We start from the raw sequence: 23,165 nt of genomic DNA, 5'->3' as shown, positions 1-23,165 counted from the left end.
TAAAATAAAGGTAGGATAATTTTATTTATTTGTTTATCTATCGATCTATGAATTCATTACATGGACAAATAAAGTCAGTTGGTTGAGAGGCGATCACTGCTCAGACTTAAGACACATTTCAGCACGCTGGACAGCTCCAGCGGGGACCGCCGCCCGAAGGCCACCACAGTCATCTTCAAAGGGCTCATCACTCTGTGACTAACAGACAGCCTGTGTCCAGTGTCAACGTGTGTTTAGGCCAGCTATGTTGTATCTCAGTCAGACCTGAAAGTCGGAAAATGACATGAAGGTATTTTCTGAGTTAAACTTTTTGATAACAACAACTTTTAGACAACAACAAAAGTGGATATTTCTGGAGTACGTAGAGCTCCAAGTGCACATTTTTATTTGAAAGTGTAAAGAGTAATGAACACTTCAGTTTTTAGACGCTAGACATGTAAAGGTGCCGTTACTGTCGGATGGATTTTTGCCTAGTTTTGAAACAGGAAAGGTTAACTTTATGTCGAAATCAGCATCTCAATCTGTTAGTTGTTTTTTTTAAAGGGTTTGTTTTTTAAATCACGGTTCCATTTTTTCTCTGTACGCATTGAACGAAGGGTACAGTGTAGACTACTAATTTTAATACTGTTTGCCATTTTTTCTAAGCCCCCTGGTGGACAGATGGAGGAAGGCAGGGCAGGTCACTTCAAAAGAGGATGAATAATGTTGGCAGGGCAGCATCCCTAGGGGATGAAGGGCAAACATCCTGACTGTTTAAGATTATAAAGATCTTGAGAGATATATGTCTCCATTCAGCTCCATCTTTCAGCTAAGAGTCTCCAATCACCATAGTCAACTTCTCAATGATATTTATTTGCAATAGTTTGAAGATTACGGTGCTGATAGACAAGTTAATTGATTATAAATGTTATGTTGCCTTATTTAATGTTGACTGTTTTCAAAATAATAAATACAGATGTTTCAGCAGACTTTCCAAATGGCCTAAAACCGCCCATAGAGGAGTTTTTTTTTTTTTTTTTTCTTTTTTAAGGGGAAAAGGATTCGCAGAAAATCCCTCAAAAGTGAGAATCTCAGCCAGTTTGAGGTAAGCTTGCCTTTCCGAAGTTGAGATCCTTTTGTTTGGAGAACAAGGACACTGTTCTTTTCGGCAACATGTGGAAGTAATTGCGCCAAGCGGCTGGAGCTAGGAGGGGGTGAGTCTCGGCCCCGGGGCTCTGCAGAGACACCGGCCTGATGCCCCTCTTCTGTGCCCAGAGATAGGTGATTCACAGGGGCCCATTATTCTCCTCTTTCCCGTTAGAAGAGCCTCGGGGTAAAGGGGGCTGGGGGTACAAATGATGCAGAGCTCAGTAACCAGCTGACGCATGTATGCCAGTAAACAGGGGTCTCGCTCGTTTTGTGTGCAGTGCAGAAAAGAACTACTCTAAAATTTAAGGGAGAAGAGGGTGTAGTGTGTGTGTGTGTGTGTGTGTGTGTGTGTGTGCGTGCGTGTGTGTGTGTATGTATCTCTCTCTCTCTCTCTCTGTGTGTGTGTGTGTGTGTGTGTGTGTGTATGTGTGTGTGTGTGTGTGTGTGTAAAAGAGAGAGAGAGAGAGAGAGAGAGAGGCCTGTGATATGATGGTGTTGGAGCGCCCTCTATGAGTTTAGCGCTCCACTGTTCCCAGTTTCTGACTGATGAACTGTATCTATTCACTGCTGCCATGCATCATGCAAGTAAGCAATATAACATAAGTGTTTTTTTTATAGTAATCTGGTGAAGACGCTTGTTGAGGAGAATCGCTGACAATCACAGCTACAAAACATGAACATTTGAGCGGCAGAAGCAAAATAATTCCTCAAACACACATTAAACCTACTTTTGTCTTCCAAAAGTTCTCGCATCCATATAAAACAGTGAAAATGTCATTCCTTCCCCTCATTTCGGCGGGGACATTCGTCTAAATTTTCCGCGAAAAGTCTCTAACTTTGAGAAGGGGTCCAGCTCTAGAGGAGAGAGGGGGGTGGGGGGTGTCATTTCCTGAGAGTTATTTACTTTGAGCCAGATGATTACTTTTTTTCTGGACGGGGGTGGAGGGGAGGAGGGTGGACTGTAACATTGAATCAGTTACAGGTCGCTGTAGCTGCAGCGCAGTTGTGAGGGCGGTCGTGGATGCAGACAGAGGGTCGCACATATGCTCTCACAGCGCAGGATCTCTGAGGATTATTGCCGCTGCAAAGGACCCTTACTGCGCCTTTTGGAGCGACCAATTCACTGTGGATATACTTACACGAAAGGAATATAAAGAGGGGATTACTAAAGGTAATTGAAAGGTTGTTGGGATCCAAAAGATGATTGAATCTTGTTTTTTCTGAGGTGTTCTAAAAGTTTTGCGGTGTTTTTTAATCGAGTGAAACGCGGGAATATATATATATATAGATCTAGTAGGAGTTTAATTGCAGACTTAATTAATTCTTCAGATTGTTACATTATCGTCTGCTTTTCTCATTTTACATGAGAGTTCTGTAAACGTCTCTTTAAAACTTTTATTCACTAATAGTGAATGCTGCGCTGCCCTGCGAGTTGTATGCAACTTCTGCATTAGGCAATGCATTGTTTTTTAGATTTAGATTTCTGTACCCCAGTGCACCATATGGTCTCACCCCTGGACGCAGAGCGGGGGAGATGTCGCTGACTCGGCTGGATAAAAGCGCTCGATTTCGGCCTCACAGCTGGAGGTGTCACCTCGAAGACTGAAGGCACCATTGTGGGATACTGGCTGGCATTTAATGGGAAACACATTGGAAATTGTACATCATGTTGTTTTCTCGTTTGCCCATGGAATGTGTGGAATTAAAATGGAAAATCGGCACTAGAGGGACAGGAATGAAGCTTCAGAGCTGCAGCTGAATGGATTCAAGTGAAGAAGGACTGAGTGTGTTTTGGAGCCACGACGCATTCTTCATTAACCACCGACCGTGCTGTGTCACCAAAGGGATTTTGGATAGGAATACTGTCTGTAGTGAGATTTCCTCAAATATTAAGACAAAGAAAATATTCAAAACTTGTTTTAAAGCGCATCGATGCTTACTGGACGATTCTCAATTCGTGTGTCTCCTCACAATAATATCCACGGAAATTGAAGTGAATCATTTAACCATCCGTGGGGGGCAGAAAGTTGAGCCATTATCAGCTGTTGCTCAAATGGATCCTGCCCAGTAGAGCGATACATTTGCTATCTGGCACATTTGTTGACTCGCTTTGTGAGAGTGTGTGTGTGTGAGGGGGGGGGGGGGGGGGGGGGGATAAAAAAAAAAAGCAGGACATGCGAGCAGTCTGCCACTGTAGAGTTAAGATTTACGCACAGTGGCCCCAGGATCCTCGCAAAGTCAAGGCAAAACATTCTCATTGAAATTGTTTGAGACAAGGCGTGTGCACAAACACGTCAAAACTGATTGGCAATTTTGTCAGCTGATTCCCACGCCGATATGTACTTTTGTGTGGAGTGGGTCCACTAATTACAGAGTTGGGTTGCCCATGGATAATTTAGACCGTTTCGGATGCGTATAGAGCGGACAGCCACAGGAAGCTTTGTGAGGGCCAACAGCTCATTGTTTGGAGACACTTTCCATAAGACATTTAAGTTAAATAATTCCTGTGGAAGGGAGTTGCTTTTCAAAAGAACAGCTACAGCCTCTTATGAAAAGGAAGCTTTTTCGTTTTATAAGCCTAGACTGCGTGGCCCCTGATCCAGCATCAGACAGACAGACAGACCAGGGGAATGTCCGTTGGAGAGCTCCGTGACAAAACTAAACAGAACCATGTCGGACTAGAGAATGTCTTAATTAGTCATCATGTAGACATTTAGTTAAAAATGGTTGGCCAGGCAAGACAAGAATTGAATTAAACTAAACTAATTGCAAACTATATCTTCTCACTTCTGTCAAGGCTCACAAATCCCTGTTTAGTAAGTCAAAACGATGAAAAGAGGAACTTTTCTTCAATTAGACGAAATGAAAAACTTGAGAAAAGCGGATGAGAAAGCGGGAGAAGATCGGAGGGAAGCTCGGTGCCTTCAAAATGTGGACTGTGTCTCCCTCTACCGACACTCCTCAAGCGCACTTTGGAACACCCTGTAGCCTTGTGGATTCACCAAATGCAGGGCGAAGAGCAGCCTGACGCATGAGCCACAAAGAGCAATTCATGTAATCCTGCAATGAATTTTACATGATATAGTTTCAGTACTGAGGTGATGTGGGAGACCACATTACACTGCTGTTAGATTCCAAAGATCACTCTTTGGGTCTTTATAGGATTATAAGGCTACAGCGTGGTTACTGGTGTCAGTGTGTCTGCATATGTGCTAGGCTTGACAGACCATTAAGAAGTCACTAAGTCATGGATTTATTGATGAAATAGTAATGTTATCGAAATGAACAAAATGAGGAGACAGTGCTATCTTATCAGAAAGAGCTTGAAAAAGAGTGTTTAACTTACTTGTTGATTAAATAACTCACTTTTTTTGTCTTTATAGGCCAGAACATCCATAATCATGGATGGGGTGAGGATGTATGTCGTCTTTGGGGTTATCTTGGTGGTTACAGGTAAGTTTACAGCACAGTAGAATTCATAATATAGATGTTTTTCCTTATTTTTTTTTGGCAGGCCCACTAATGTTTAGAACACTGTCTTGCAGTTTCCTCCGAATTGTCGCCACCAACGATTATTTCCAACGAGCAAGAGTTTATCCTGAAGCCAAATTCCCTGTTCAACATAAGCTGCACCGGTAAAAGAAATGTGGTTTGGGCTGAACCACTGCCGAAAAACACCTACGTTTATCCAGGATACCAAACGGCAACGCTCTTAATTGACAACGCAACTGTTGCAAACACCCGCTACTATATGTGCACATATGAAACCCAGGAGGGTGAACTGGAGGCTGAACCGGAAGACAATGAGGCCGGAATATATGTCTTTGTTCCAGGTGAATTTTTTTGGTTTGTTTTTTCATATCCACTGTGTATGACAAATTAAAGGAACGTGGAGTAAAAATGCTAATTTAAGTTTGTCTTAAAACTTAGTCAGGTGCCTAAATGAACACTGACATGTTTTTCTTGCTGTAATCATTACTCCTGTTCATGCTGACCATTAAGAGATCCCCTCATAATGCACTTTCAGTGTAAGTGATGGGAGACAAAATCCACAGTGCTTCTGTGCAAAAGTGTATTTAAAAGTGTATTTGAAGCTAATATAAGGCTTCAGCTGTCCAAATGAATCAAATCAAGTCAATGTCTATCAAAGTTACTGTCTTTTTAATGCCAAATTCCCTTTCTTTGTTTCGATCCTTCCACTGCATCTGAACAGGAAAACAATTTCCGCTGAGACACACATTTTTTTTTACTAAAAAGACAGTAACTGTGGAAGATATCAACTTTATTTGACTATCTTGGATGGCTGCCTCATATCATCTTCAGATAAACTTTTAAATACTTTTTTTCCTCAAAACGAGGACTGTGGATTTTATCCCTCATTACTTAAATTGTCAGCGTATGTGGAGGAGATCTTCTAATGGTCAGTATCAACAGGAGGAATGATTACAGCAAGCAAAACCTGTTAAAATGTTCATCTGGGCTCCTGACTGTTGTTTTAAGACAGACTTGAAAAATTGTTAAACCTATCCTTTAAGTATAAGCATGAAAAATAAGTATACAAAGGATTATAAATCTCACTTTTCAATCAAACCAACTCCCATAACATAGTTTGACCTCATTCATCTGTTTGCACACCTAGATCCCCGGGCTCCATTTGTTCCCGAGACCCCTGATAACTTGGTTGTCCCCATGCACATGACTGGAGTCACCATCTCCTGCCGTGTGTCTGACCCCAACTCTCACGTCATCCTGAGGAGTGTACCCAGCGGACAGGACATGCTTGCCTTCTACGACAACAAGATGGGCTTCTTTGGAAGCCTCTCCCCCGGGCAGTATCAGTGTGAAACCACTGTGGACGGGCAGACAGTCACAAGTGTTATTTACACTGTAGAGAACGAGGGTAAGTCCATACAAACGTGCATGTAGTGGGGACATTTTCTACATTTAGTGTGATATTGTCTTAAACTCTATGGGTGGATTGTCACTGAATCTATCGGGATTAAATGAAACGAACAAATTAGAAGAAGTAAGAGTCAAGCTGCTATTGTGCTTTTCTTCACAAAAAGCACTAAAGTGATAGGATGAGGAAAATAAATACTGCACAGCTGGAAACACTCCCCAAGTCTGTTTACCATGAGAGGGCTGCAGGGTGATCTCACTGCATTTGAGCCATGACATTATGTCATTATCACGGGGGGGTGGGGAGGATGACTTATCACGCCTGTTTTCACTCTACGTGTGTGTGTGTGGGTGTGTGTGTGTGTGTGAGTAATGATGACCTACTAAGCCATCACTCGGTGATAAATGACTTCATGGTAATCAAGTTGTCACTATCTTGGGACCTTTTGAAATGACAGTGCTGATATCTGCTCTCTAGTGGTCCCTCTAGACTCGGTGGAGGTGGAGGACTTCGATGTGGATGTAAGAGCCAGTGAGGAGACAGTGAGAGCAGGGCAGCCTTTCAGCATTACCTGCACCGTTCCTGCTGGACTGGACTTTAAGCAGCAGTGGCTCCATCCTAAAAAACAGGCAAGATTCAACACCGTGCTAGTCATACATTTCCCTTTTTTTCTGTGCCCTTTTAAAAAAAAAAATCAATTCAGTCTCCTCTATAGCTTAATGCTTAATCTGCTTCAACTCCTCAGGCTTTGCTCCTGTCCTTCTTGCACTATTTCCTTCAATCCCTTGTCATATTTCTATGTTATTTCCTACCCAGCAGCACTGAGCCTTAAATTAGAGAATAATGGTTTTGGACCCAAACCTAGCAGTGGCAAGTGGAATATAGCTCTGAGGACGGCCCTTAGTGGTCACAAAGTATGTGTTAGGAAAGCAGCGACTGAATTTTGTGTCTTCATTATGAGAATGTCAGCCAAACTGCTCTTGCTGCAGTTAACCCCATGTGAAACCCAGAGACACTGACAGGAAAGTTTAGGACAAATGGCTTGAGGGAAGTAGGCAGTTCAAAAGAAGGAGGAAAAAAGTATAATAAATCCTTTGACCCTAATGACCTTGAGACGTGTAGGACAGATGCTGTCTACACATGACAGCCAGCTAAACATTTAATGCTTTTGAAGTTTTAGCTTCAAGAGTTTCATGTGCAATTTATGTTTGTTTATATTTATATGCAGATGTTTTGCTCTAATCTATGTAGCATGTTGTCTGTTTCCCTGCATGGGATTCATCTAAGCCCTTTTCCAGAGATGGTGAGAGCAGGAACGCAGGACTCTTGACTCCTGCTTTTGGTCTCACTTGCAATTACAGGCTTTTAAAAGGCTCTGTGATCCTGATTTATCTCCTGTGGCATAGCAAGTGTTTTAACCATTAGCCTTCAGCAGCATGACACACTGATTCTGATATGTTGTACCTATAAAATGAAAAAACACTGAGTTAAAAATTCAAATATCTTATTACAAAGACAGTGAAAGATATAGCTTATTTTCCAGGGAGAAGGAGCTGAAACCCATATTGTTTTTCTGTTCTCGTAGGCTGTGAATACAGTTCAGGTGAAACAGACTTTGCCTGATCGGGTCAGCTACATCCTCAGTTTCCCCCAAGCCACCGCTCAGGACAGCGGCACTTACGAGTGCTCCATCACCAACGAAATCAGTGGAGAGGTCAAAGCCAGCAGTGTGGCTGTCACCGTTTTCGGTAAGTTTTCTCTCAGAAATGTTTCCTGGATCCCTTCAATGGGCTTTTAGCAGAACTGCAATAATGTGAATCTCATGCTCACACCACTGACTTGCAGTCACTCAATCCACATTTAATATTCTCATCATCATTCAGGTAAATTTATTGTGGTTTCTCATATGTGCGCGAGGTGCTTTTAGTGGTGTGTGGAAGTCATTTTCTACCACCCGACCATAAAGCTTCACCTCTGCTTTCAACATCAGCTACTGTGTTTTATGGGATGGCTTCAGCAGATGTGTGTCAGGCTTTCATTTCACCTCAACCCTCTCTGTCACTCCTCATTCATCTCAATCCTTGCCTTGTTCTACTGTCCTCTTTATTATTTAATCTGCCCACCATCACTGAATCCATCTTGTAAATCCGTTTTTATCAATGACCCTGTACTAATTCTTTTCTTATCTTCTTTATGTGTCTTCAGAGGAGAACTCCTTTGTGGCACTCGACCACAGTGGGATTGTCGCGGAGCAGTTTGTCAGCCTTTTGGAGGAGACAGAGTTTACCATCTTCATTAACGCCTACCCAGCCCCCAAAGTGACATGGCTGAAGGATGGCAAAGCCATACCAGAGAACTACTATCTCCTCACCAAAACTAGCCAAGTTGAAGGGAATAGGTAAGAGGAAAGACTGAGATTCATTACAAGATTTATAAGTGAGGTGTTTCAGAAAGTAAAAATAAACTTATTTGCTTTCTTAGATGTTAGTTGAGGAAGTCAGTACTACTCTCATGTCTTCGTGTTAAATGTGAAGCTAGAGCCAGGAGACAGTTAGTTTAGCTCAGCATAAAGACTGAAAGCAGGGGGAAATAGCTAGCCTCTGTCCAAAGGGAACAAAATCCACCTACCTGCACTTCTAAAGCTCATTAACAGGTTATATCTCTTTTGTTTACTTCATGCAAACACTAAGGTGTGAAAAAAACGACAACTATCCAAACTATCTCTTGGCTATGAACAGTAACTTCCTGGAGTCTCTGCTGGAAACTGCTCCCGGTCAAGATATAGTCCAGCACATAACCTCTCTTAAAAGTACATTTTGTAATTTTTACACTTTTTGTACGCATCAAATTAACAACAGATAACGTGAGCTTTAGAGGTTCTGGTAGCATGTTTTGTTACCTTTAGACAGAGCATGGCTAGCTGTTTCAACCTGTTCCTGCTAAGCTAAGCTAACCATCTCCTGGCTCCAGCTTCATATTTATCATACAGAGATGAGACCGGCATTGATATTCATATTCAAAGCGTATTTCCCATAATGTCAACTATTCCTTTAAATAACAAAAATATATGCTAATTTTCCTCTTGCAGGTATCAAAGCATTCTGACATTACGGCAACCTCTGGAGAAAGACAACGGGAAATATACCATCACAGCTGTCAGTGGCTCTCGCGTTGCTCAGTTCTCCTTCACCCTCAAAGTGACAGGTAAGATAGATAGATAGATAGATAGATAGATAGATAGATAGATAGATAGATAGATCATTTGTGATCTATAACTGACCACTGTACATGTCTCTCTTTCAGCCTCCCCCTCGTTGATGTTCCCACCATCCTCAGCCCCTGTGCTGCTGCCTCGGGAAGAGGAGATGGTGGTGCCCCTCCATGCTCCCTTCACCTTGACCTGTCGGGGAGAGGCAAAACTGGCCTGGGAAACGCCGTTCGATGTGCATGAGCAAACGCAGGAGGACAACAGCGGCCTGTTTGTCACCACCATCACTGTGGACACTGCCACTGCAATGCACACTGGCTTCTACACATGCTACTACATTAGAAATACCACCATGGAGACAGAGGACAGCAGCATGTACATCTATGTGCCAGGTATGGAGTACACAGCAGCTCTGTGCTTGTATAATTTTTTTATTACTTTACTTTATTATCTGGTCTGAGAGACTTGTTTTACTCCAACTCAGATCCAGATGTTCCCTTTTTGCCATCACCGCTGCCTTTTGGCAACCATGTCCTGTCCGAGCATGAGGAGATGGAGATTCAGTGTCGAGTGTCTGATCCCAGTGCTAATGTGACCCTGATTAACGTTGACACCCAGCAGCCCGTGCCTAGTGTTTATGACAGCAAGAGGGGCGCTCTGGGTGTGTTCACTGCTGGAACCTATGTTTGCAAAGCCCTCATAGATGGAGAGGAACACATCAGTGGGGAATACATCGTCCACGGCTGGGCAGGTGTGTGTTTGTCTATCAGAAGGTGTATGGATATATCTGCAACAGTCACATCTGATCTGTCAGCTCCATGTTTTGACCTTGTAAATTGTTGTATCTCAGGTGGGGCAGCGCTGCACGTCGAGCTGACGGCCAAACGGACTGCTCTGCTGGTGGGAGAGTCCATCACAGTCACCTGTCTGGCTCGGGGATCTGAGATTCTGGAAGATCACTGGAAATACCCTGGCAAACAGGTGAGGGCATGAGACATCCTTTGCAGCACAAAAGACGATCCAAACAGATTGTGTGTTTTGGTTTCCATCAATTCGCTGCTGTTCACTATGTTGCATTGCAAGCTGGTTTGAAAATCAAAGTACCCTTTTTGTTTGACAGACTGAACGTGCTATCAAGACAGTGAATGAGAATAAGAGGGATCAAGAGATCCTTTACACCCTGATGATCCCGCAGGCCTCAGTCAAAGACAGCGGCATCTACGCTTGCTCCATCACTGATATCATGAGTAATGAGAGCCAGACAAAGGAACTCACTGTCACAGTTTATGGTAAAAGCTACATTTTGTTTACTTAATATAAATAGCATGTGACATTAAATAAATTCACATACATACATAAATTCTTGTAGTCATGAATGAATGTTTGCTGACTGTCTGTCGGCTTCTCTTCTTCTCTAACAGAAAGTGAGTTTATGTTCCTTCGGCCGGAGTTCAGCGTTCATGAATCAGCAGAGCTGGATGAGGTCCGGGAGTTCAGGGCCGAGATCGAGTCCTTCCCCGGTGTTCGTGTCACTTGGCTCAAAGACAACCTCCCACTCAGGGATGTGACAGCTGAGATCGCCACCAACCTCCGGCAGCTCAGCGAGACCAGGTGAGACTCTCATCAGGTCCACTAATTACAGCAGAGCTAACAACAAGCTCAAAGTAACATTCCTACACATTAGTCTGGCCTCTCGGGCCTGTAATTAGGGTTCAGAGCGATTGTGAACTTCTGTCACTGTGTGGTTATTGTATTTTCTGGTATGGTTGTGTTGTTCTGTGTAGGTACCTGAGTGTTCTTACCCTTATCCGTGCAAAGGAGGAGGACAGCGGGAACTACACCATGCGAGTTGAGAACGGAAACCAAAGTCTTAGTGTCAGCTTTAACCTGCAGGTCAAAGGTCAGAGAGAGGAATGCCCCGAACCCTTCATTAAATTTTACTTTTATGTCCTTGGATACTGCTCTCACAGTCTGTCTCCAGATACAGTCTGTCTTTTTATCACATACACTTTGCTATATTAACCCCCGTCTGTCTGACTCTGTTACAGTGCCTGCAGTCATTGTGGACCTGATGGACATCCACCATGGCTCAGCCACAGGCCAGTCTGTAGTATGCATTGTTGGAGGGCAACCCACTCCTGAGGTGGAATGGTTCGTCTGCAAAAACATCAAATAGTAAGTTCAGTCTTCTTTAGTACAACATTTATGCTTTGGGATTTTTCAGTGTACATACATGCAGTCACTATGCACTTTAATTGATTTGGTTGTATATTTCTCTTTGTGCATAATCAGTTGTGCCAATGACTCATCTTACTGGATGCCCCTCCCCGCAAACTCCACGGAGATCTCAATAGACTCGCACATCGACGAGGACAACAACCTGGAGAGCCAGGTCATGTTTGGCCATCTGGATAACACACTAGCGGTGCGCTGCCTGGCCAGGAACGAAATGGCTGCTGTCAGCAGGGAGGTCAAACTGGTGTCCAGCGGTAAGAACAAACACAACATTTCATCTATTCTTGTTTCCTCCTCAGTAACTTTCCTTTTCGCCCAGCTTCGAATTGACGTTTGATGTTGTTGTTTCCACCTTGTTTCCTCTTAAGTTCCTTCCATTTCTGACACTCCAAGTGTGGCAGGCTTTGTAAGTGAGTGTGATTGTGACTGAATTAGTGCTGTCAGTGTTGGAGCAGCTGTCAGATGATGGCGAGACAGCTGAACGAGTGGCTGTGCTTTAAATATGAGGAAGGGACTCTGTATTCTGACAGCTAATGCATGGAAGCCTGAGATGGGTTGGCCATTTGGTCCTTCAAGATGAGCTTTACACCCCCCCATCCTCACCCCCCTCACCCACTCCTCTTAAGCCAGTGCCTCCCCCATCCCCCACTTCTGCGTTATCTTCCCAGCATACCTTTTGGTCCCAGTAATCAGGACACCCTATGGATTTAAGTGTCTCTGAAGCCTGATAGAGGACATTTCTTGAGCAACATGCCACTGAATTAACTGTATTGTTACTGGCACAAGTCACAAGCATTTCACACTCATCATTACAACAGACTCATGTTGCATCCATGTGATTAATGTGCTCACCATCTAATATGTCTGTCCACTGACTCTCCTCCTGAACAGGCCCTCACCCAGAGCTGACTGTAGCTGCTGCTGTGCTGGTTCTCCTGGTCATTGTCATCATCTCACTCATTGTCTTGGTTGTTATCTGGAAACAGGTACTGCTGCCATCATTCGGCATTCATTCCCACATATTCACTCTGTCGTCTAGTCTTCTACTTACTCACTTATTTACTCTTTTGCAGCATTCACAGTGACTCAAAGAAAAACAACTTTAACTTTATAAAACTTTATGCTTCCAGATTAGAATTAGATATTGGTGTTTTATGACAACTAACAAGCAGCTGTGTATTTTGAATTTCAATTGAGTATTGTGCTCGGTATGCTTCTCTGACTGCTTAAAGGCTGCTCTATTCACCTGCAGAGTAATTGGGTTTCCAGCAAATAACACTTAAGCAAAAGTCTACTAAGCCAATAAACGAAACAAAATTTGTGGTCAGACTTTGCAAAGCCACAAGAAAATTGCCATTAAAATCAAACGAGTATGGTTTGATAACTAAATGATATGGACATGTCATGCTCTCTGTCTTCCAGAAACCAAGATATGAGATCCGCTGGAGGGTAATAGAGTCTGTGAGCCCAGACGGCCATGAATACATCTATGTGGATCCCATGCAGCTTCCTTATGATTCCAGATGGGAGTTCCCCCGTGACAGACTTGTGCTTGGTGAGCTGACTGTCATTTTCTATATGCTAACGCTGTAGTCTTGTGCTTGTGGCTCTGCAATCTTCCTGCAGGGATGTTCTGGTCTGGATGACTCATTCAGTCTTTGAAGTGAGGCTGTGATAAGCTAATCTGGATTGGGCTGTGGGGTTTTCTGGCTGGGGCTTGGTTCGATTCAGTGATCAAGGGGAAATTCAGCCACTGGAGGAGTCACAGATGGGAGAGCAGAGGCATCCAAAGTGCATGGATGTGTTTGCAGGGTCTGTTGTTTTTCTTGCTTGATAATTGATCTTATGGCTTCTACGTTGTGTATTTCTCAGGTCGTATCCTGGGCTCTGGAGCCTTTGGGAAAGTTGTAGAGGGCACCGCGTATGGACTGAGCCGCTCCCAACCCGTCATGAAGGTGGCAGTGAAAATGCTGAAACGTGAGTTTAACCGGTTATAGCTGACAAGACATTTATGCCATGTTACTGCCAGTCATCTTTATAGCAGCAAAGCTCACTAGTTATAAGGACTGCTTAGGTTAGGGCAACTATTGCTACTACTGCAACTCATATGTACCATAAATTGATAAGCCTATAAAACATTGCAATCATAAATCATCAGTGGCATATAATATTATTACCCCATAAAAATTTCAAATGTAGGTGTAGTAACACCTCACCTGCCAGGTTTTTATATTCAACTGGTGCAGAACCTATGAGGGCATCGGCAGTAAAGTGGAAAAAGGGATGGAAAGCAAGATGTTGAAGAATCTAAGGAATAAATAAAAACCCTTTTTTAGATAAGATAAAGCGACTAATGATAGAATTCTAATAAAGTGGTGGTCTTGTTGTTGACGGTTTGATTATGTGTGATGATACTCACGGTTTCCTGTACCTTCTTTCAGCGACAGCAAGATCCAGTGAGAAACAGGCCCTGATGTCTGAACTGAAGATCATGACTCATCTTGGACCGCACCTCAACATTGTAAACCTGCTGGGAGCATGCACCAAGTCAGGTGAATAATATATTTACACACATCTTGAAGATACAAACACATACTGTATAATAACGGATAACCATTGTTGCCTCTCCTTTGTGTTACAAACAACCACCCACATTCACGCTGACAAAAACAGCAGTTATGTCATTTACAGCTCTAACAGCAAAAAATAAATTGACAGCTCTGTCCCAGCATTTGGTGGGTGTGGTATTTTAATAGGCTTTTTATGAGAAAGTAGAAGCTTGCCCTCTTGACTGTGCTTTTAGCCTTTACGAGCCTCTGATAAGATTAGCTTGCAGACTGACGCCGATGCATGACTTTATCTGCTGTTTTTTTTCTCAGGCCCTATCTACATTATTACTGAGTACTGCTTCTACGGAGATCTGGTTAACTACCTGCACAAGAACAGGGAAAACTTCCTCAGCCTGAACCCAGAAAAAAATAAAAAAGACCTGGATATCTTTGGGATCAACCCTGCAGACGAGAGCAGCAGGAGGTATAACATTCTGTTTATGTTTTTAAGCTTGCATGCATGAACACAAGCACTTAGTCTCTGAATTTGATTAAAATTTATTAAAGTTTTTTGTAATTCAGACCAAATATTCCAGACATTGACAAACAACAATTTGCACAACTCCCTCTCACACACACATTCTCTCTGACCCATAATCAGTAACTCTATCGCCATTTTCTCCATGGTTGAGGAGATTGTCTGGCGTCTTTACCTAATCAAATCACAGTCAGAAGTGGTCTCAGCTTTCAAGCTAATTTAATTGCATTGGAGGTACCTGTTAATTCTTTCTGCCCAGACGTGCATGGTGAAACAGCAGCCCTCTCTCTCTGTCTGAGGCTCATCTGTGTTGATGGATGACTCACAGTGACCACACCTCGAATTGACCATAACATGATTTAATCCTGGCTACCATGTTGGCCTCAACCACATCTTCCTCTAACCCCAACTAGGAGGAGTTACACACCACATCTATGTACACACTATAGAGGAGTGAATAAGATACAGTATATAACATAACGTATTTTCACCATAGGTCTTTATATGGCTCTCTGCGCTTGATATTCCCACATGGGAGAACAGCATGATCTGTCCTCGCCTCATCACTAACAACATTCCTCCTCTGCATCTCCCTTGTCACACAGTTATGTGATCCTGTCCTTTGAGAGCAAAGGTGACTACATGGACATGAAGCAGGCTGACAACACTCAGTATGTCCCCATGCTGGAGATGAACAATGCCTCTAAGTACTCAGACATCCAAATGTCTAACTACGACCACCCGCCCTCTCAGAAAGACTCCAGTGGTAAGCATGTACAGTATCTTCTCTCTGTCCTCCTTTTCACTCTCTCCTCTGAGTTATTGGTGTGTACTTGCTTGGTTTTAGTGTTGTGTTTGAGTCAGAGCTGGTTTGAGGGGTACACCCTTGTCAGAATTTAGGCCTGGTACAACCCTGTAATTACATGGAGAGGATAATTGTAGCACACGCATAATAATGCCCGGTCTCTGCCCTGCCATTAGTAAAAGCCAGGTTTGAGCAGCCAGTACTATATTTACAATACATGATAAACATATACTGGTGGACCGCTTCATGGTGTTTTCTGTGTGTGTGTTTTCTAAATCAGAGGGCGAGATGGACAATCTGCTGTCGGACGAAAAAAATGAGGGCCTCACCACTACCGACCTGCTCAGCTTTACCTACCAGGTGGCCAAAGGCATGGAGTTTCTGGCTTCCAAAAATGTGAGTTAGAGTGAAGTCCTCAGAGGGACACTGAATGAATATCATCCCTTTAGTTTGCAGTGTTTTGCTGGTAACTGTCAGAGAGCGTGTTGCATACCACATACTGTAGGTCCTGCAGCCTTGCATTCCCCCTGCTTCCCACTGCACTGATGGCAGGTTGTGGATTTATATGTGTATCCTATATGATGACAGCTGCGCCAGCCAAGGGGACCGAGGAAATCAGCGGTTGTGTGATAAGCAGTCCTGAGAAGGCTGAGCCCACTCAGGAGAAAGGCCAGCGGCTGAATTTAGTAGCAGTGCAGCCAGGCTAGAATTACCAGGCAGGGACACACTGCAGCCAGAAGCTATTCATTCAGCTTCATAGTTATTATCCCTAAATATCCAGTGGTCACAGCCATCCCTCCAACTGGCATGTTTACACAAGGACCAAGCTTTATAAAGCAATATGAAACGGCATTAAAAATAAACCCGGCTGAAATGAAATACACGCAGAAATACATGCACTCAGTAGCTTTGGGAGCAATCTGTTGAGGGAAGAGACAGAAATGTGTTGCACTGGAAATGAAAACTAGTTGCTAATCACTTCTCTACTCTGTCTCTGTGTTTTTCTGCAGTGTGTGCATCGGGATCTCGCAGCCAGGAATGTCCTCCTCTCTCAGGGCAAAATAGTGAAGATCTGTGACTTTGGACTGGCTAGAGACATTATGCATGACAACAACTATGTCTCCAAAGGGAGCGTAAGTCTCTCTTAATACATGACTATCATTTTATGCTTAAAAGATAGTGTTATTACACTTTTTCACAAGACGTATGCAAGTGTGATTGAAATTTTTTCCGTGATCACAGACTTTTCTGCCAGTGAAGTGGATGGCGCCAGAGAGTATTTTTGACAACCTGTACACCACTCTCAGTGATGTTTGGTCCTACGGCATCCTCCTCTGGGAGATATTCTCCTTAGGTGAGCTCCTGCAAATGTCTTTTAGAGAAATGGAAAAACAAGCTGATTTCACTATCAGTATATGTAAATATAATCTAAATTGAAGACTAATGAGAATCTGCTTTGTTCTGAAGGTGGTACCCCATACCCCGGGATGGTTGTGGACTCGAGCTTCTACAACAAGATCAAAAGTGGATACAGGATGTCCAAACCAGAGCATGCACCTCATGACGTGTACGAGATCATTTACATTTATCTGTAACAATAACAACAGTCGTTTTGTACAACATAAAGCTTTCCCTCGCACCCAGTCAGATGAGGAATGTGTTTGGCTTTAAACTGGGAACAGTTTGTTTCTGAACTGTGATATACAGCAGCTGACAGGAGTCATGGCGAAATTACAAGTTACAGGACAGGTCGTACTGTTCTCTAATTTAACATGGCCTGTTTTTGCTTTTTCAGGTATGAGATGATGATGAAGTGCTGGAACAGCGAGCCAGAGAAGAGGCCTTGTTTCCTGGGTCTGAGTGAAACTGTAGCTTCTTTGCTGCCCTCCAGCTACAAGAGGGTGAGTCTCCTGGTGACCTCTTACATCCTCAGACCTCTATGGATTCTTAACACCTGCTTTCTAATTTACCACCTTTCATTCTTGACCCCACGGTTGGACCTGCACATTCTGTCCTTCTTTTTCTTTACATTACACGTTGGCTTTTTTGAGATGTCGCTCTCTCACACTTTTAATCGTGTTGCCCAGCAAAGTGCATGTTGACAATGATTTAAATATACTCTTAAAGTAGCAGACTGTTCATTTAAAAACCCCTCCACTTCCTCTGCGAGTGGATTTGGAGAGTTTCTGTGGGCTTGGAGCTCTCTGTGTTTCTGTAAAACAGAAACCTACAAGTGATTAGAGTGCAAATGCAGCAGCTGGATGTCAGAGTGGCTGGCCTCAGTCTGGGTAATGACGCAGCCCCAGTTCTCGCATCCAACACCCAACCTTAATTACCCCATTAAACTCTACACCACACATGGCACATCAAAACATCTTTACCTCTGCCTCCTTCAGAGTTTTAATGGCTGGAGCCAGAGGAGGAACCAACTCTTGTTTTAGCACCTAAGCCTTGGATGCGACGTGTGATTTTCAGTTTGGATTGCACCATCCAGCTGGCAGCGCAACCAGTTATCACACGTACTAGAACCACAGTTCTCCTGTGGCTCAGTAGGACTTGGCACATTAAATCTGTGCTTATGCTTGCACACTGTATTGTATGATCATTGCTTCTGTGCGACAAAGATTAACATCTTATGTGTTCTAATGGCATCTAATTCTGTATTTTCCTGTCTTGTGCAGCATTATGAGAAGGTCAACCATGAGTTCCTGAAGAGCGACCACCCCGCCGTGACTCGGGTGTGCATGGAAAATGACGACGCCTACATCGGCATCACCTACAAGAACCAGGGCAAGCTGAAGGACAGGGAAAGCGGCTTTGATGAGCAGCGGCTCAGCTCTGACAGCGGCTACATCATTCCCCTCCCTGACCTGGACCCTATATCTGATGATGAATATGGAAAGAGGAACAGACACAGGTAATGCAAATGAAGCAAACATGTACATCTACTATGCTTTCTATATTGTGCAACAGATGGAGCTAACCTGTGTAATTTGCGTCCCCTGCAGCTCTCAGACGTCCGAGGAGAGCGCCATTGAGACGGGCTCTAGCAGCTCCACTTTTGCTAAGCGCGAGGGTGAGACTCTGGAGGACATCACACTCCTGGACGAGATGTGTCTGGACTGTAGTGACCTGGTGGAGGACAGCTTCCTGTGACGCCTGCCCAGCCTGTAGAGCGGAAGCAGCAAGGAAGAGGAATGAGAGGACACGGGAAGCTAGAGAAAGACTTGTAAATCAACCAAAGACTTTGCTGTCTACCCTCTAGCCCCTTCAGTACTCCTCCTGGACCGCCCTTTCAGAGTACAGAACAAAAACCACTTCACTGTCTGGATGAGTCTGTGGTGATAGTATGGTACGCCCCTTTCTTCTCCCTGGACACTGCCCCCTGTTGGGCTGGAGGAGTGAGTGAGCAGCGATGAAAGCGAGACCTCAAGGACTCAAAGAGCCACCGAGCCCATGTGTCGGACCTATGTAGTGTCAAATATAACTGTAAACAGATTGTCTTTTAAATTTGCAAAGCTTTATTTTATCGGGCATTCTTTTAACAGCAATATAAGCAAGAAGGGAATGAACAAACATGTCAGTCAACTGCTCTAAATGAACACCACAGGATGTCACTCAGCCATATTTAACCACTACAGATGCACTATTTAAACTAGATGAGTCCAATACTAGCAACAGCATTGGCAGGTCAACTCACGTCACACTCACCTGCTGCAAGAGAAGCACCTGATGCTGGCACAATCAGTAGCAATACTCAGATTTAAAAGCACAAAATCTGGACTATGTGCATTTTTTTGTATATGACCATATAATGTTTTCAATGGCTAAATAAGTGCAGTTTATTTTTTTACTTCATCATTATGTAAACATGTATTATTTGTGAATACCGAGTAGATATTGACCATAGCTGTTGAATGGTGACAAGAATAGAGCTTTTGAGTTGCAGGCATCTTTGCAGTGTCTCGCTTTTTGCCCAAATACAACAAAATGTTCTCTGAAGTCACTCCAGATTTAATTCAATCGTATTTGTCATATGGGCTTTGAAAAACGAAGTGTGATTGTAATGTAAATAGCTCCAGAGTTGTTTATAAGAGAGAATAAATGGGATAACTCTCATGTATTTTATATAAGCACATATTAAGCTTCTGCACCCCTCGTCCGCCCCGGTGAAGCCAATGCTTTTGATGAATTATAAGAACTTTTCCACAACAGGAAATGACAGAGATATTTGCTATCATAGTGGACAGAATACAGTTTTTGACAATATTTGTGGATTAGAGCCTTACATGAGAAATATTCATATTTTCTCATGTTTTTGATTGACATGGGTGGTATTAGTCAATTTAGCCACTACAAAAATGAGAAGCATGAAATAAAAGGGATCACAGAGAAACACAGTTCATCATGTCAGTAAATATGAAATTAAGGCCAAAAAAGAAAAAATCTGAATTATATCCAATGGCTGTGCTTTACTAGCAGGTTACGTCCTCCGGTCTCATATCTTATCTATTGTCCTGACGTCTATTAGCAGGTTCTAGTTATACTAAGACACTAGATATAGGACTAGAGATTCATGTTGATCTGATGTCATACATCAGTTATGTGTAGACTCTGTGTAATCCTCCGTTATCTTCCAGCTACTGTACCAGCTGTACCACTGCCTCTGACTCTTTCTGTCAACTGTGATATAATCTGCAATTAATTGTTGCACTTTCCTTTTGTCCCAGTTTGTTTTGAATGTTGCAGAGTAGTTAGCCAGCTTTGGCTTTAGATGACTCCTTGTTTAAAGCAGCGTGGATGTGAATGTTGTGGATGTGCCGCAGAGAGAGTGATGTGTTGTTGACGGTACAGTATCTGTAATAATAGGTAATCACCCAATATGATGATTTACTGCTATGTTTCATTATTTTACACCATGTACATTCAGATGATTTATATTTCAATAAATGATTTATAATGTGAAAAAAGGTGCCATGTCCTCTTGATCTCTATCATTTTTAAGTATTAAAGTACACCCAAACAAAAATTTGACAAGTGACAGAAAAGAAGCCAGATTTCCAAGGATTTATGAGGTCCACTTGGAAGGAAAAATAAAAATGTCCCAAATGAAATATTGCACACACTTTGTCCACAAGGATATAGGATGTGATAGAAGATGCAGCATTCCTTGACAAGAATAAGGAGACTACAAAGCTTAGATGAATGGTACTCATTTTAGATATCTGGCATAACATAATGTATTGGCAAATAACACCAATATGAATAACACAAGGGTTGAAAAAGAAAAGCCTTCTATATGTATGGGCAGTGTCATAGGCACACAAGTACACACACACAACTAGCATGTGCAAAAATGACTAACATTACAGATAAGATGATAAAAAAAGAACCAAATGTCATGATCCATAAAATATTCATATTCTTAAGCTGTTCCACCACTACAAATGTAATCTCAAGGACTGCCATTGGAGGGCAATAATGCATCTGTGATGCTGCCAACTAGTTTGCCAACAGACAGCAGAAATTATAAAGTATTAAGTCATAAAATATGCTGCCCAATTTTCTAAGTGTCAGTGCTTTGGTGGTTGTTTGTATGGCTGAAGTTTGAGATTATTACTTTAGGGCACTTTAACCATCTGAAAATCCCCAAAAGGCCTTTTTGTATATGCCGACACTAAAAGTGAGGGTACCATTTACCTCCACTAGAGGGAGGTCTTATCCAGATAATGCTTTGTGCCTCCAGGGTGGGAGATAAAGAGATAGAAGAGGAAGGTCCACATAAAGTAATGATGTGAGCCTGCAGATGTGGATGGACCTTCAGGGTCCAGACGCAACCCCCCTCCCGGAGCCTTGACCATAACAACCTGGAAAAAGTGTGTGTGGTGAAGGGGGTGTGGTGCCAGGAAGGTGTAGCTTTATGTAACATCAGGCCACAGCTGGATACCTGCAATTAATTTTATTTACCATCTCATGAGGTAATGTTTTGCCTTTTAAGAGCTTCAAACTGTAAAAATAATGTTGACAAGGCGTTTAACTGCATCTTTAACAGGAATCACAAAACAATAAATGACATCATGCTAAGACAAATATTTGTGCACTGAGAGTGCATTTTCCACTTCTACGCATATATTTATACTTCTACATAAAGTCTTATTTCATGTTATCCACATCTGAACAGTTCTACAACTATAACTTTAATAACTTCTCCCTTATTTGTCACACTAATTCGGTCTTGTTTTACAGGTTTTCTTTTTTTTTTTCTCCTGTTTGCTCAAACTGTTGAACCCTTAAGGCAGATCTGTGCTAGTACAAAGCAGGGTCAATATCAGCTAGAAACCACAACTGCAACTTCAAGGGAGCTAGCAAAGGAGCTTGTACTGGATGGACAAGTAGTGATGATCAGAAGAGCTCTGCTCGAGGCTACTGGTAAACATGTCTGCGTGTTCAGAACCAACAGTTCTGAGCTTAAATTCAGGTTTTCTTGTCAGCAGGAATTTTATGAACTGCTGGTACAGGGAGTGTTTTTTTTAAAATGTCTTTATGATAAACATTCGCACCTGAGCCAAAAATGAAAAGGACCTTCAACACATCTGGAATACAGTGAAGTAACTGAGAGAGTCTGTCAACGTCAGACCTGAAATGAAGTCTATCAACAGGGGCTTTGCAAATGGAACATTTTTTTTTTCACCAAAGCTCAAATAACTTCTTAATATGTCAGAATAATATTTTTAAGTTTTATTTTTACTTTAAAAGAAACAGCTGTGCCCAGAATTGCTCCATAGGAAGCTTTGTTCCTGAGAAAAATAAAGTCCCTTGTGGTGTGAGGGGAGGAAGAAAGATCCCTCCATAATGATAACAAATGTGCCATTCACTGAGCTTTAACATCAGACATGCATGCAAAGTACAGCAATAAAATAACTGTAAGTTTGGCTGATTTTTTTTATGTATGGAAATTGATTCCAGAGTAATGTATCTTGTTTAAACTAAAAAGTTTCAAAGGCCAAAGAAAACAGCTCAAAGAAAACAGAAAAAAATAACTTTCTCGTAGCAAGACATGACAATAGAGATTCTGAAAAAGTCCACATTCATAAGAAATTAAAAACTGTAACTGGGGACATTTGTAGAGAAGCAAAACACTGATCAGACATCTCTGGAGACATCTGTTACTTACTCTACCCCACAAACACACACACACACACACTTGCAGTTAACACTAAGCAAAGCAACCTAACAACCTAACCTAACAAATGTGCTAATGTATAAAGATAACAATCTTGCTGAGGGGACAGGAGGACGAGACAAAGACACAGTATTCACTGTGTCAACACTTGTTTATTTATGAAGTGATTTAGTACGCTGCTGATACGCTTCATGCTATTCGCTTCATTTTTCAGGCTAATTCACCGAGCCTCTCAGGACAGTGAGTGCCCTGCAGTGTTTTGGTCTCTGTCAAATTGTGCCAAATGGGGTACCTTCAAACAGACCTGGAGTACGAAAAATAACCGTTGGGCGAGTTAGCACATGAAATATGTAACAAATCATATGATTGGATTTTGGTTGACCCTACCTTTTCACAAGAACAATTCATTTCTTTCAATTGCTAATGGAGGGCTGAATAGCACACATGTTGTAAACAAGAGATGAGCCAGTAACATGTGGTGCATCCACTAAATGTTTTGAGTACAAACTGACACTAGATCTGATTTAGAATGACAAATAAAGATCTCTTTTAACAATATGGAAAGACTCAGTAAGGCCTTACCAGATCATAAGTCATGTAAGAGATTGAGGGAAATTTG

At 42.5% G+C, this 23,165-nt stretch overlaps 1 protein-coding gene and 1 long non-coding RNA gene across 2 annotated transcripts; one reads left to right on the top strand and one right to left on the bottom strand.

Annotated features, from left to right (window-relative positions):
• Window positions 1-4,561, bottom strand: LOC122988789. Its single transcript, XR_006404884.1, has 2 exons — window positions 4,475-4,561; window positions 1-264 (listed from the first exon to the last, which is right to left on the bottom strand). It is a non-coding gene; the product is annotated as an uncharacterized LOC122988789 (long non-coding RNA).
• On the top strand, window positions 4,496-20,333 carry pdgfra (platelet-derived growth factor receptor, alpha polypeptide). The gene is made up of 28 exons (XM_044361402.1): window positions 4,496-4,581; window positions 4,674-4,961; window positions 5,768-6,028; window positions 6,506-6,657; window positions 7,614-7,776; window positions 8,234-8,426; window positions 9,117-9,232; window positions 9,332-9,628; window positions 9,721-9,987; window positions 10,087-10,217; window positions 10,357-10,525; window positions 10,658-10,847; window positions 11,021-11,136; window positions 11,285-11,411; window positions 11,529-11,725; window positions 12,363-12,457; window positions 12,894-13,026; window positions 13,344-13,448; window positions 13,913-14,023; window positions 14,351-14,504; window positions 15,164-15,324; window positions 15,644-15,759; window positions 16,374-16,496; window positions 16,606-16,717; window positions 16,831-16,930; window positions 17,159-17,264; window positions 18,045-18,280; window positions 18,372-20,333. The coding sequence occupies exons 1-28, from the start codon at window positions 4,530-4,532 to the stop codon at window positions 18,517-18,519; spliced, it is 4,419 nt and encodes a 1,472-aa protein (XP_044217337.1). The 5' UTR covers window positions 4,496-4,529; the 3' UTR covers window positions 18,520-20,333.
• The last annotated feature ends 2,832 nt before the right edge of the window (window positions 20,334-23,165 follow it).

The sequence above is a fragment of the Thunnus albacares genome, chromosome 9 (genome assembly GCF_914725855.1).
Source record: "Thunnus albacares chromosome 9, fThuAlb1.1, whole genome shotgun sequence".
NCBI classification, from domain to species: domain Eukaryota; kingdom Metazoa; phylum Chordata; class Actinopteri; order Scombriformes; family Scombridae; genus Thunnus; species Thunnus albacares.
The sequence above is the reverse complement of the archived record's forward strand: the minus strand, read 5'-3'. Positions and strand labels throughout refer to the sequence as shown.

Bases quoted from the DNA above. Each gene is read 5' to 3' on its own strand.
- pdgfra (XM_044361402.1), top strand. From the start codon at position 4,530: ATGGATGGGGTGAGGATGTATGTCGTCTTTGGGGTTATCTTGGTGGTT. The intron at 8,427-9,116 runs GTAAGAGGAAAG...TTCCTCTTGCAG, and splicing joins AGCCAAGTTGAAGGGAATAG to GTATCAAAGCATTCTGACAT. The intron at 18,281-18,371 runs GTAATGCAAATG...CGTCCCCTGCAG, and splicing joins GGAAAGAGGAACAGACACAG to CTCTCAGACGTCCGAGGAGA.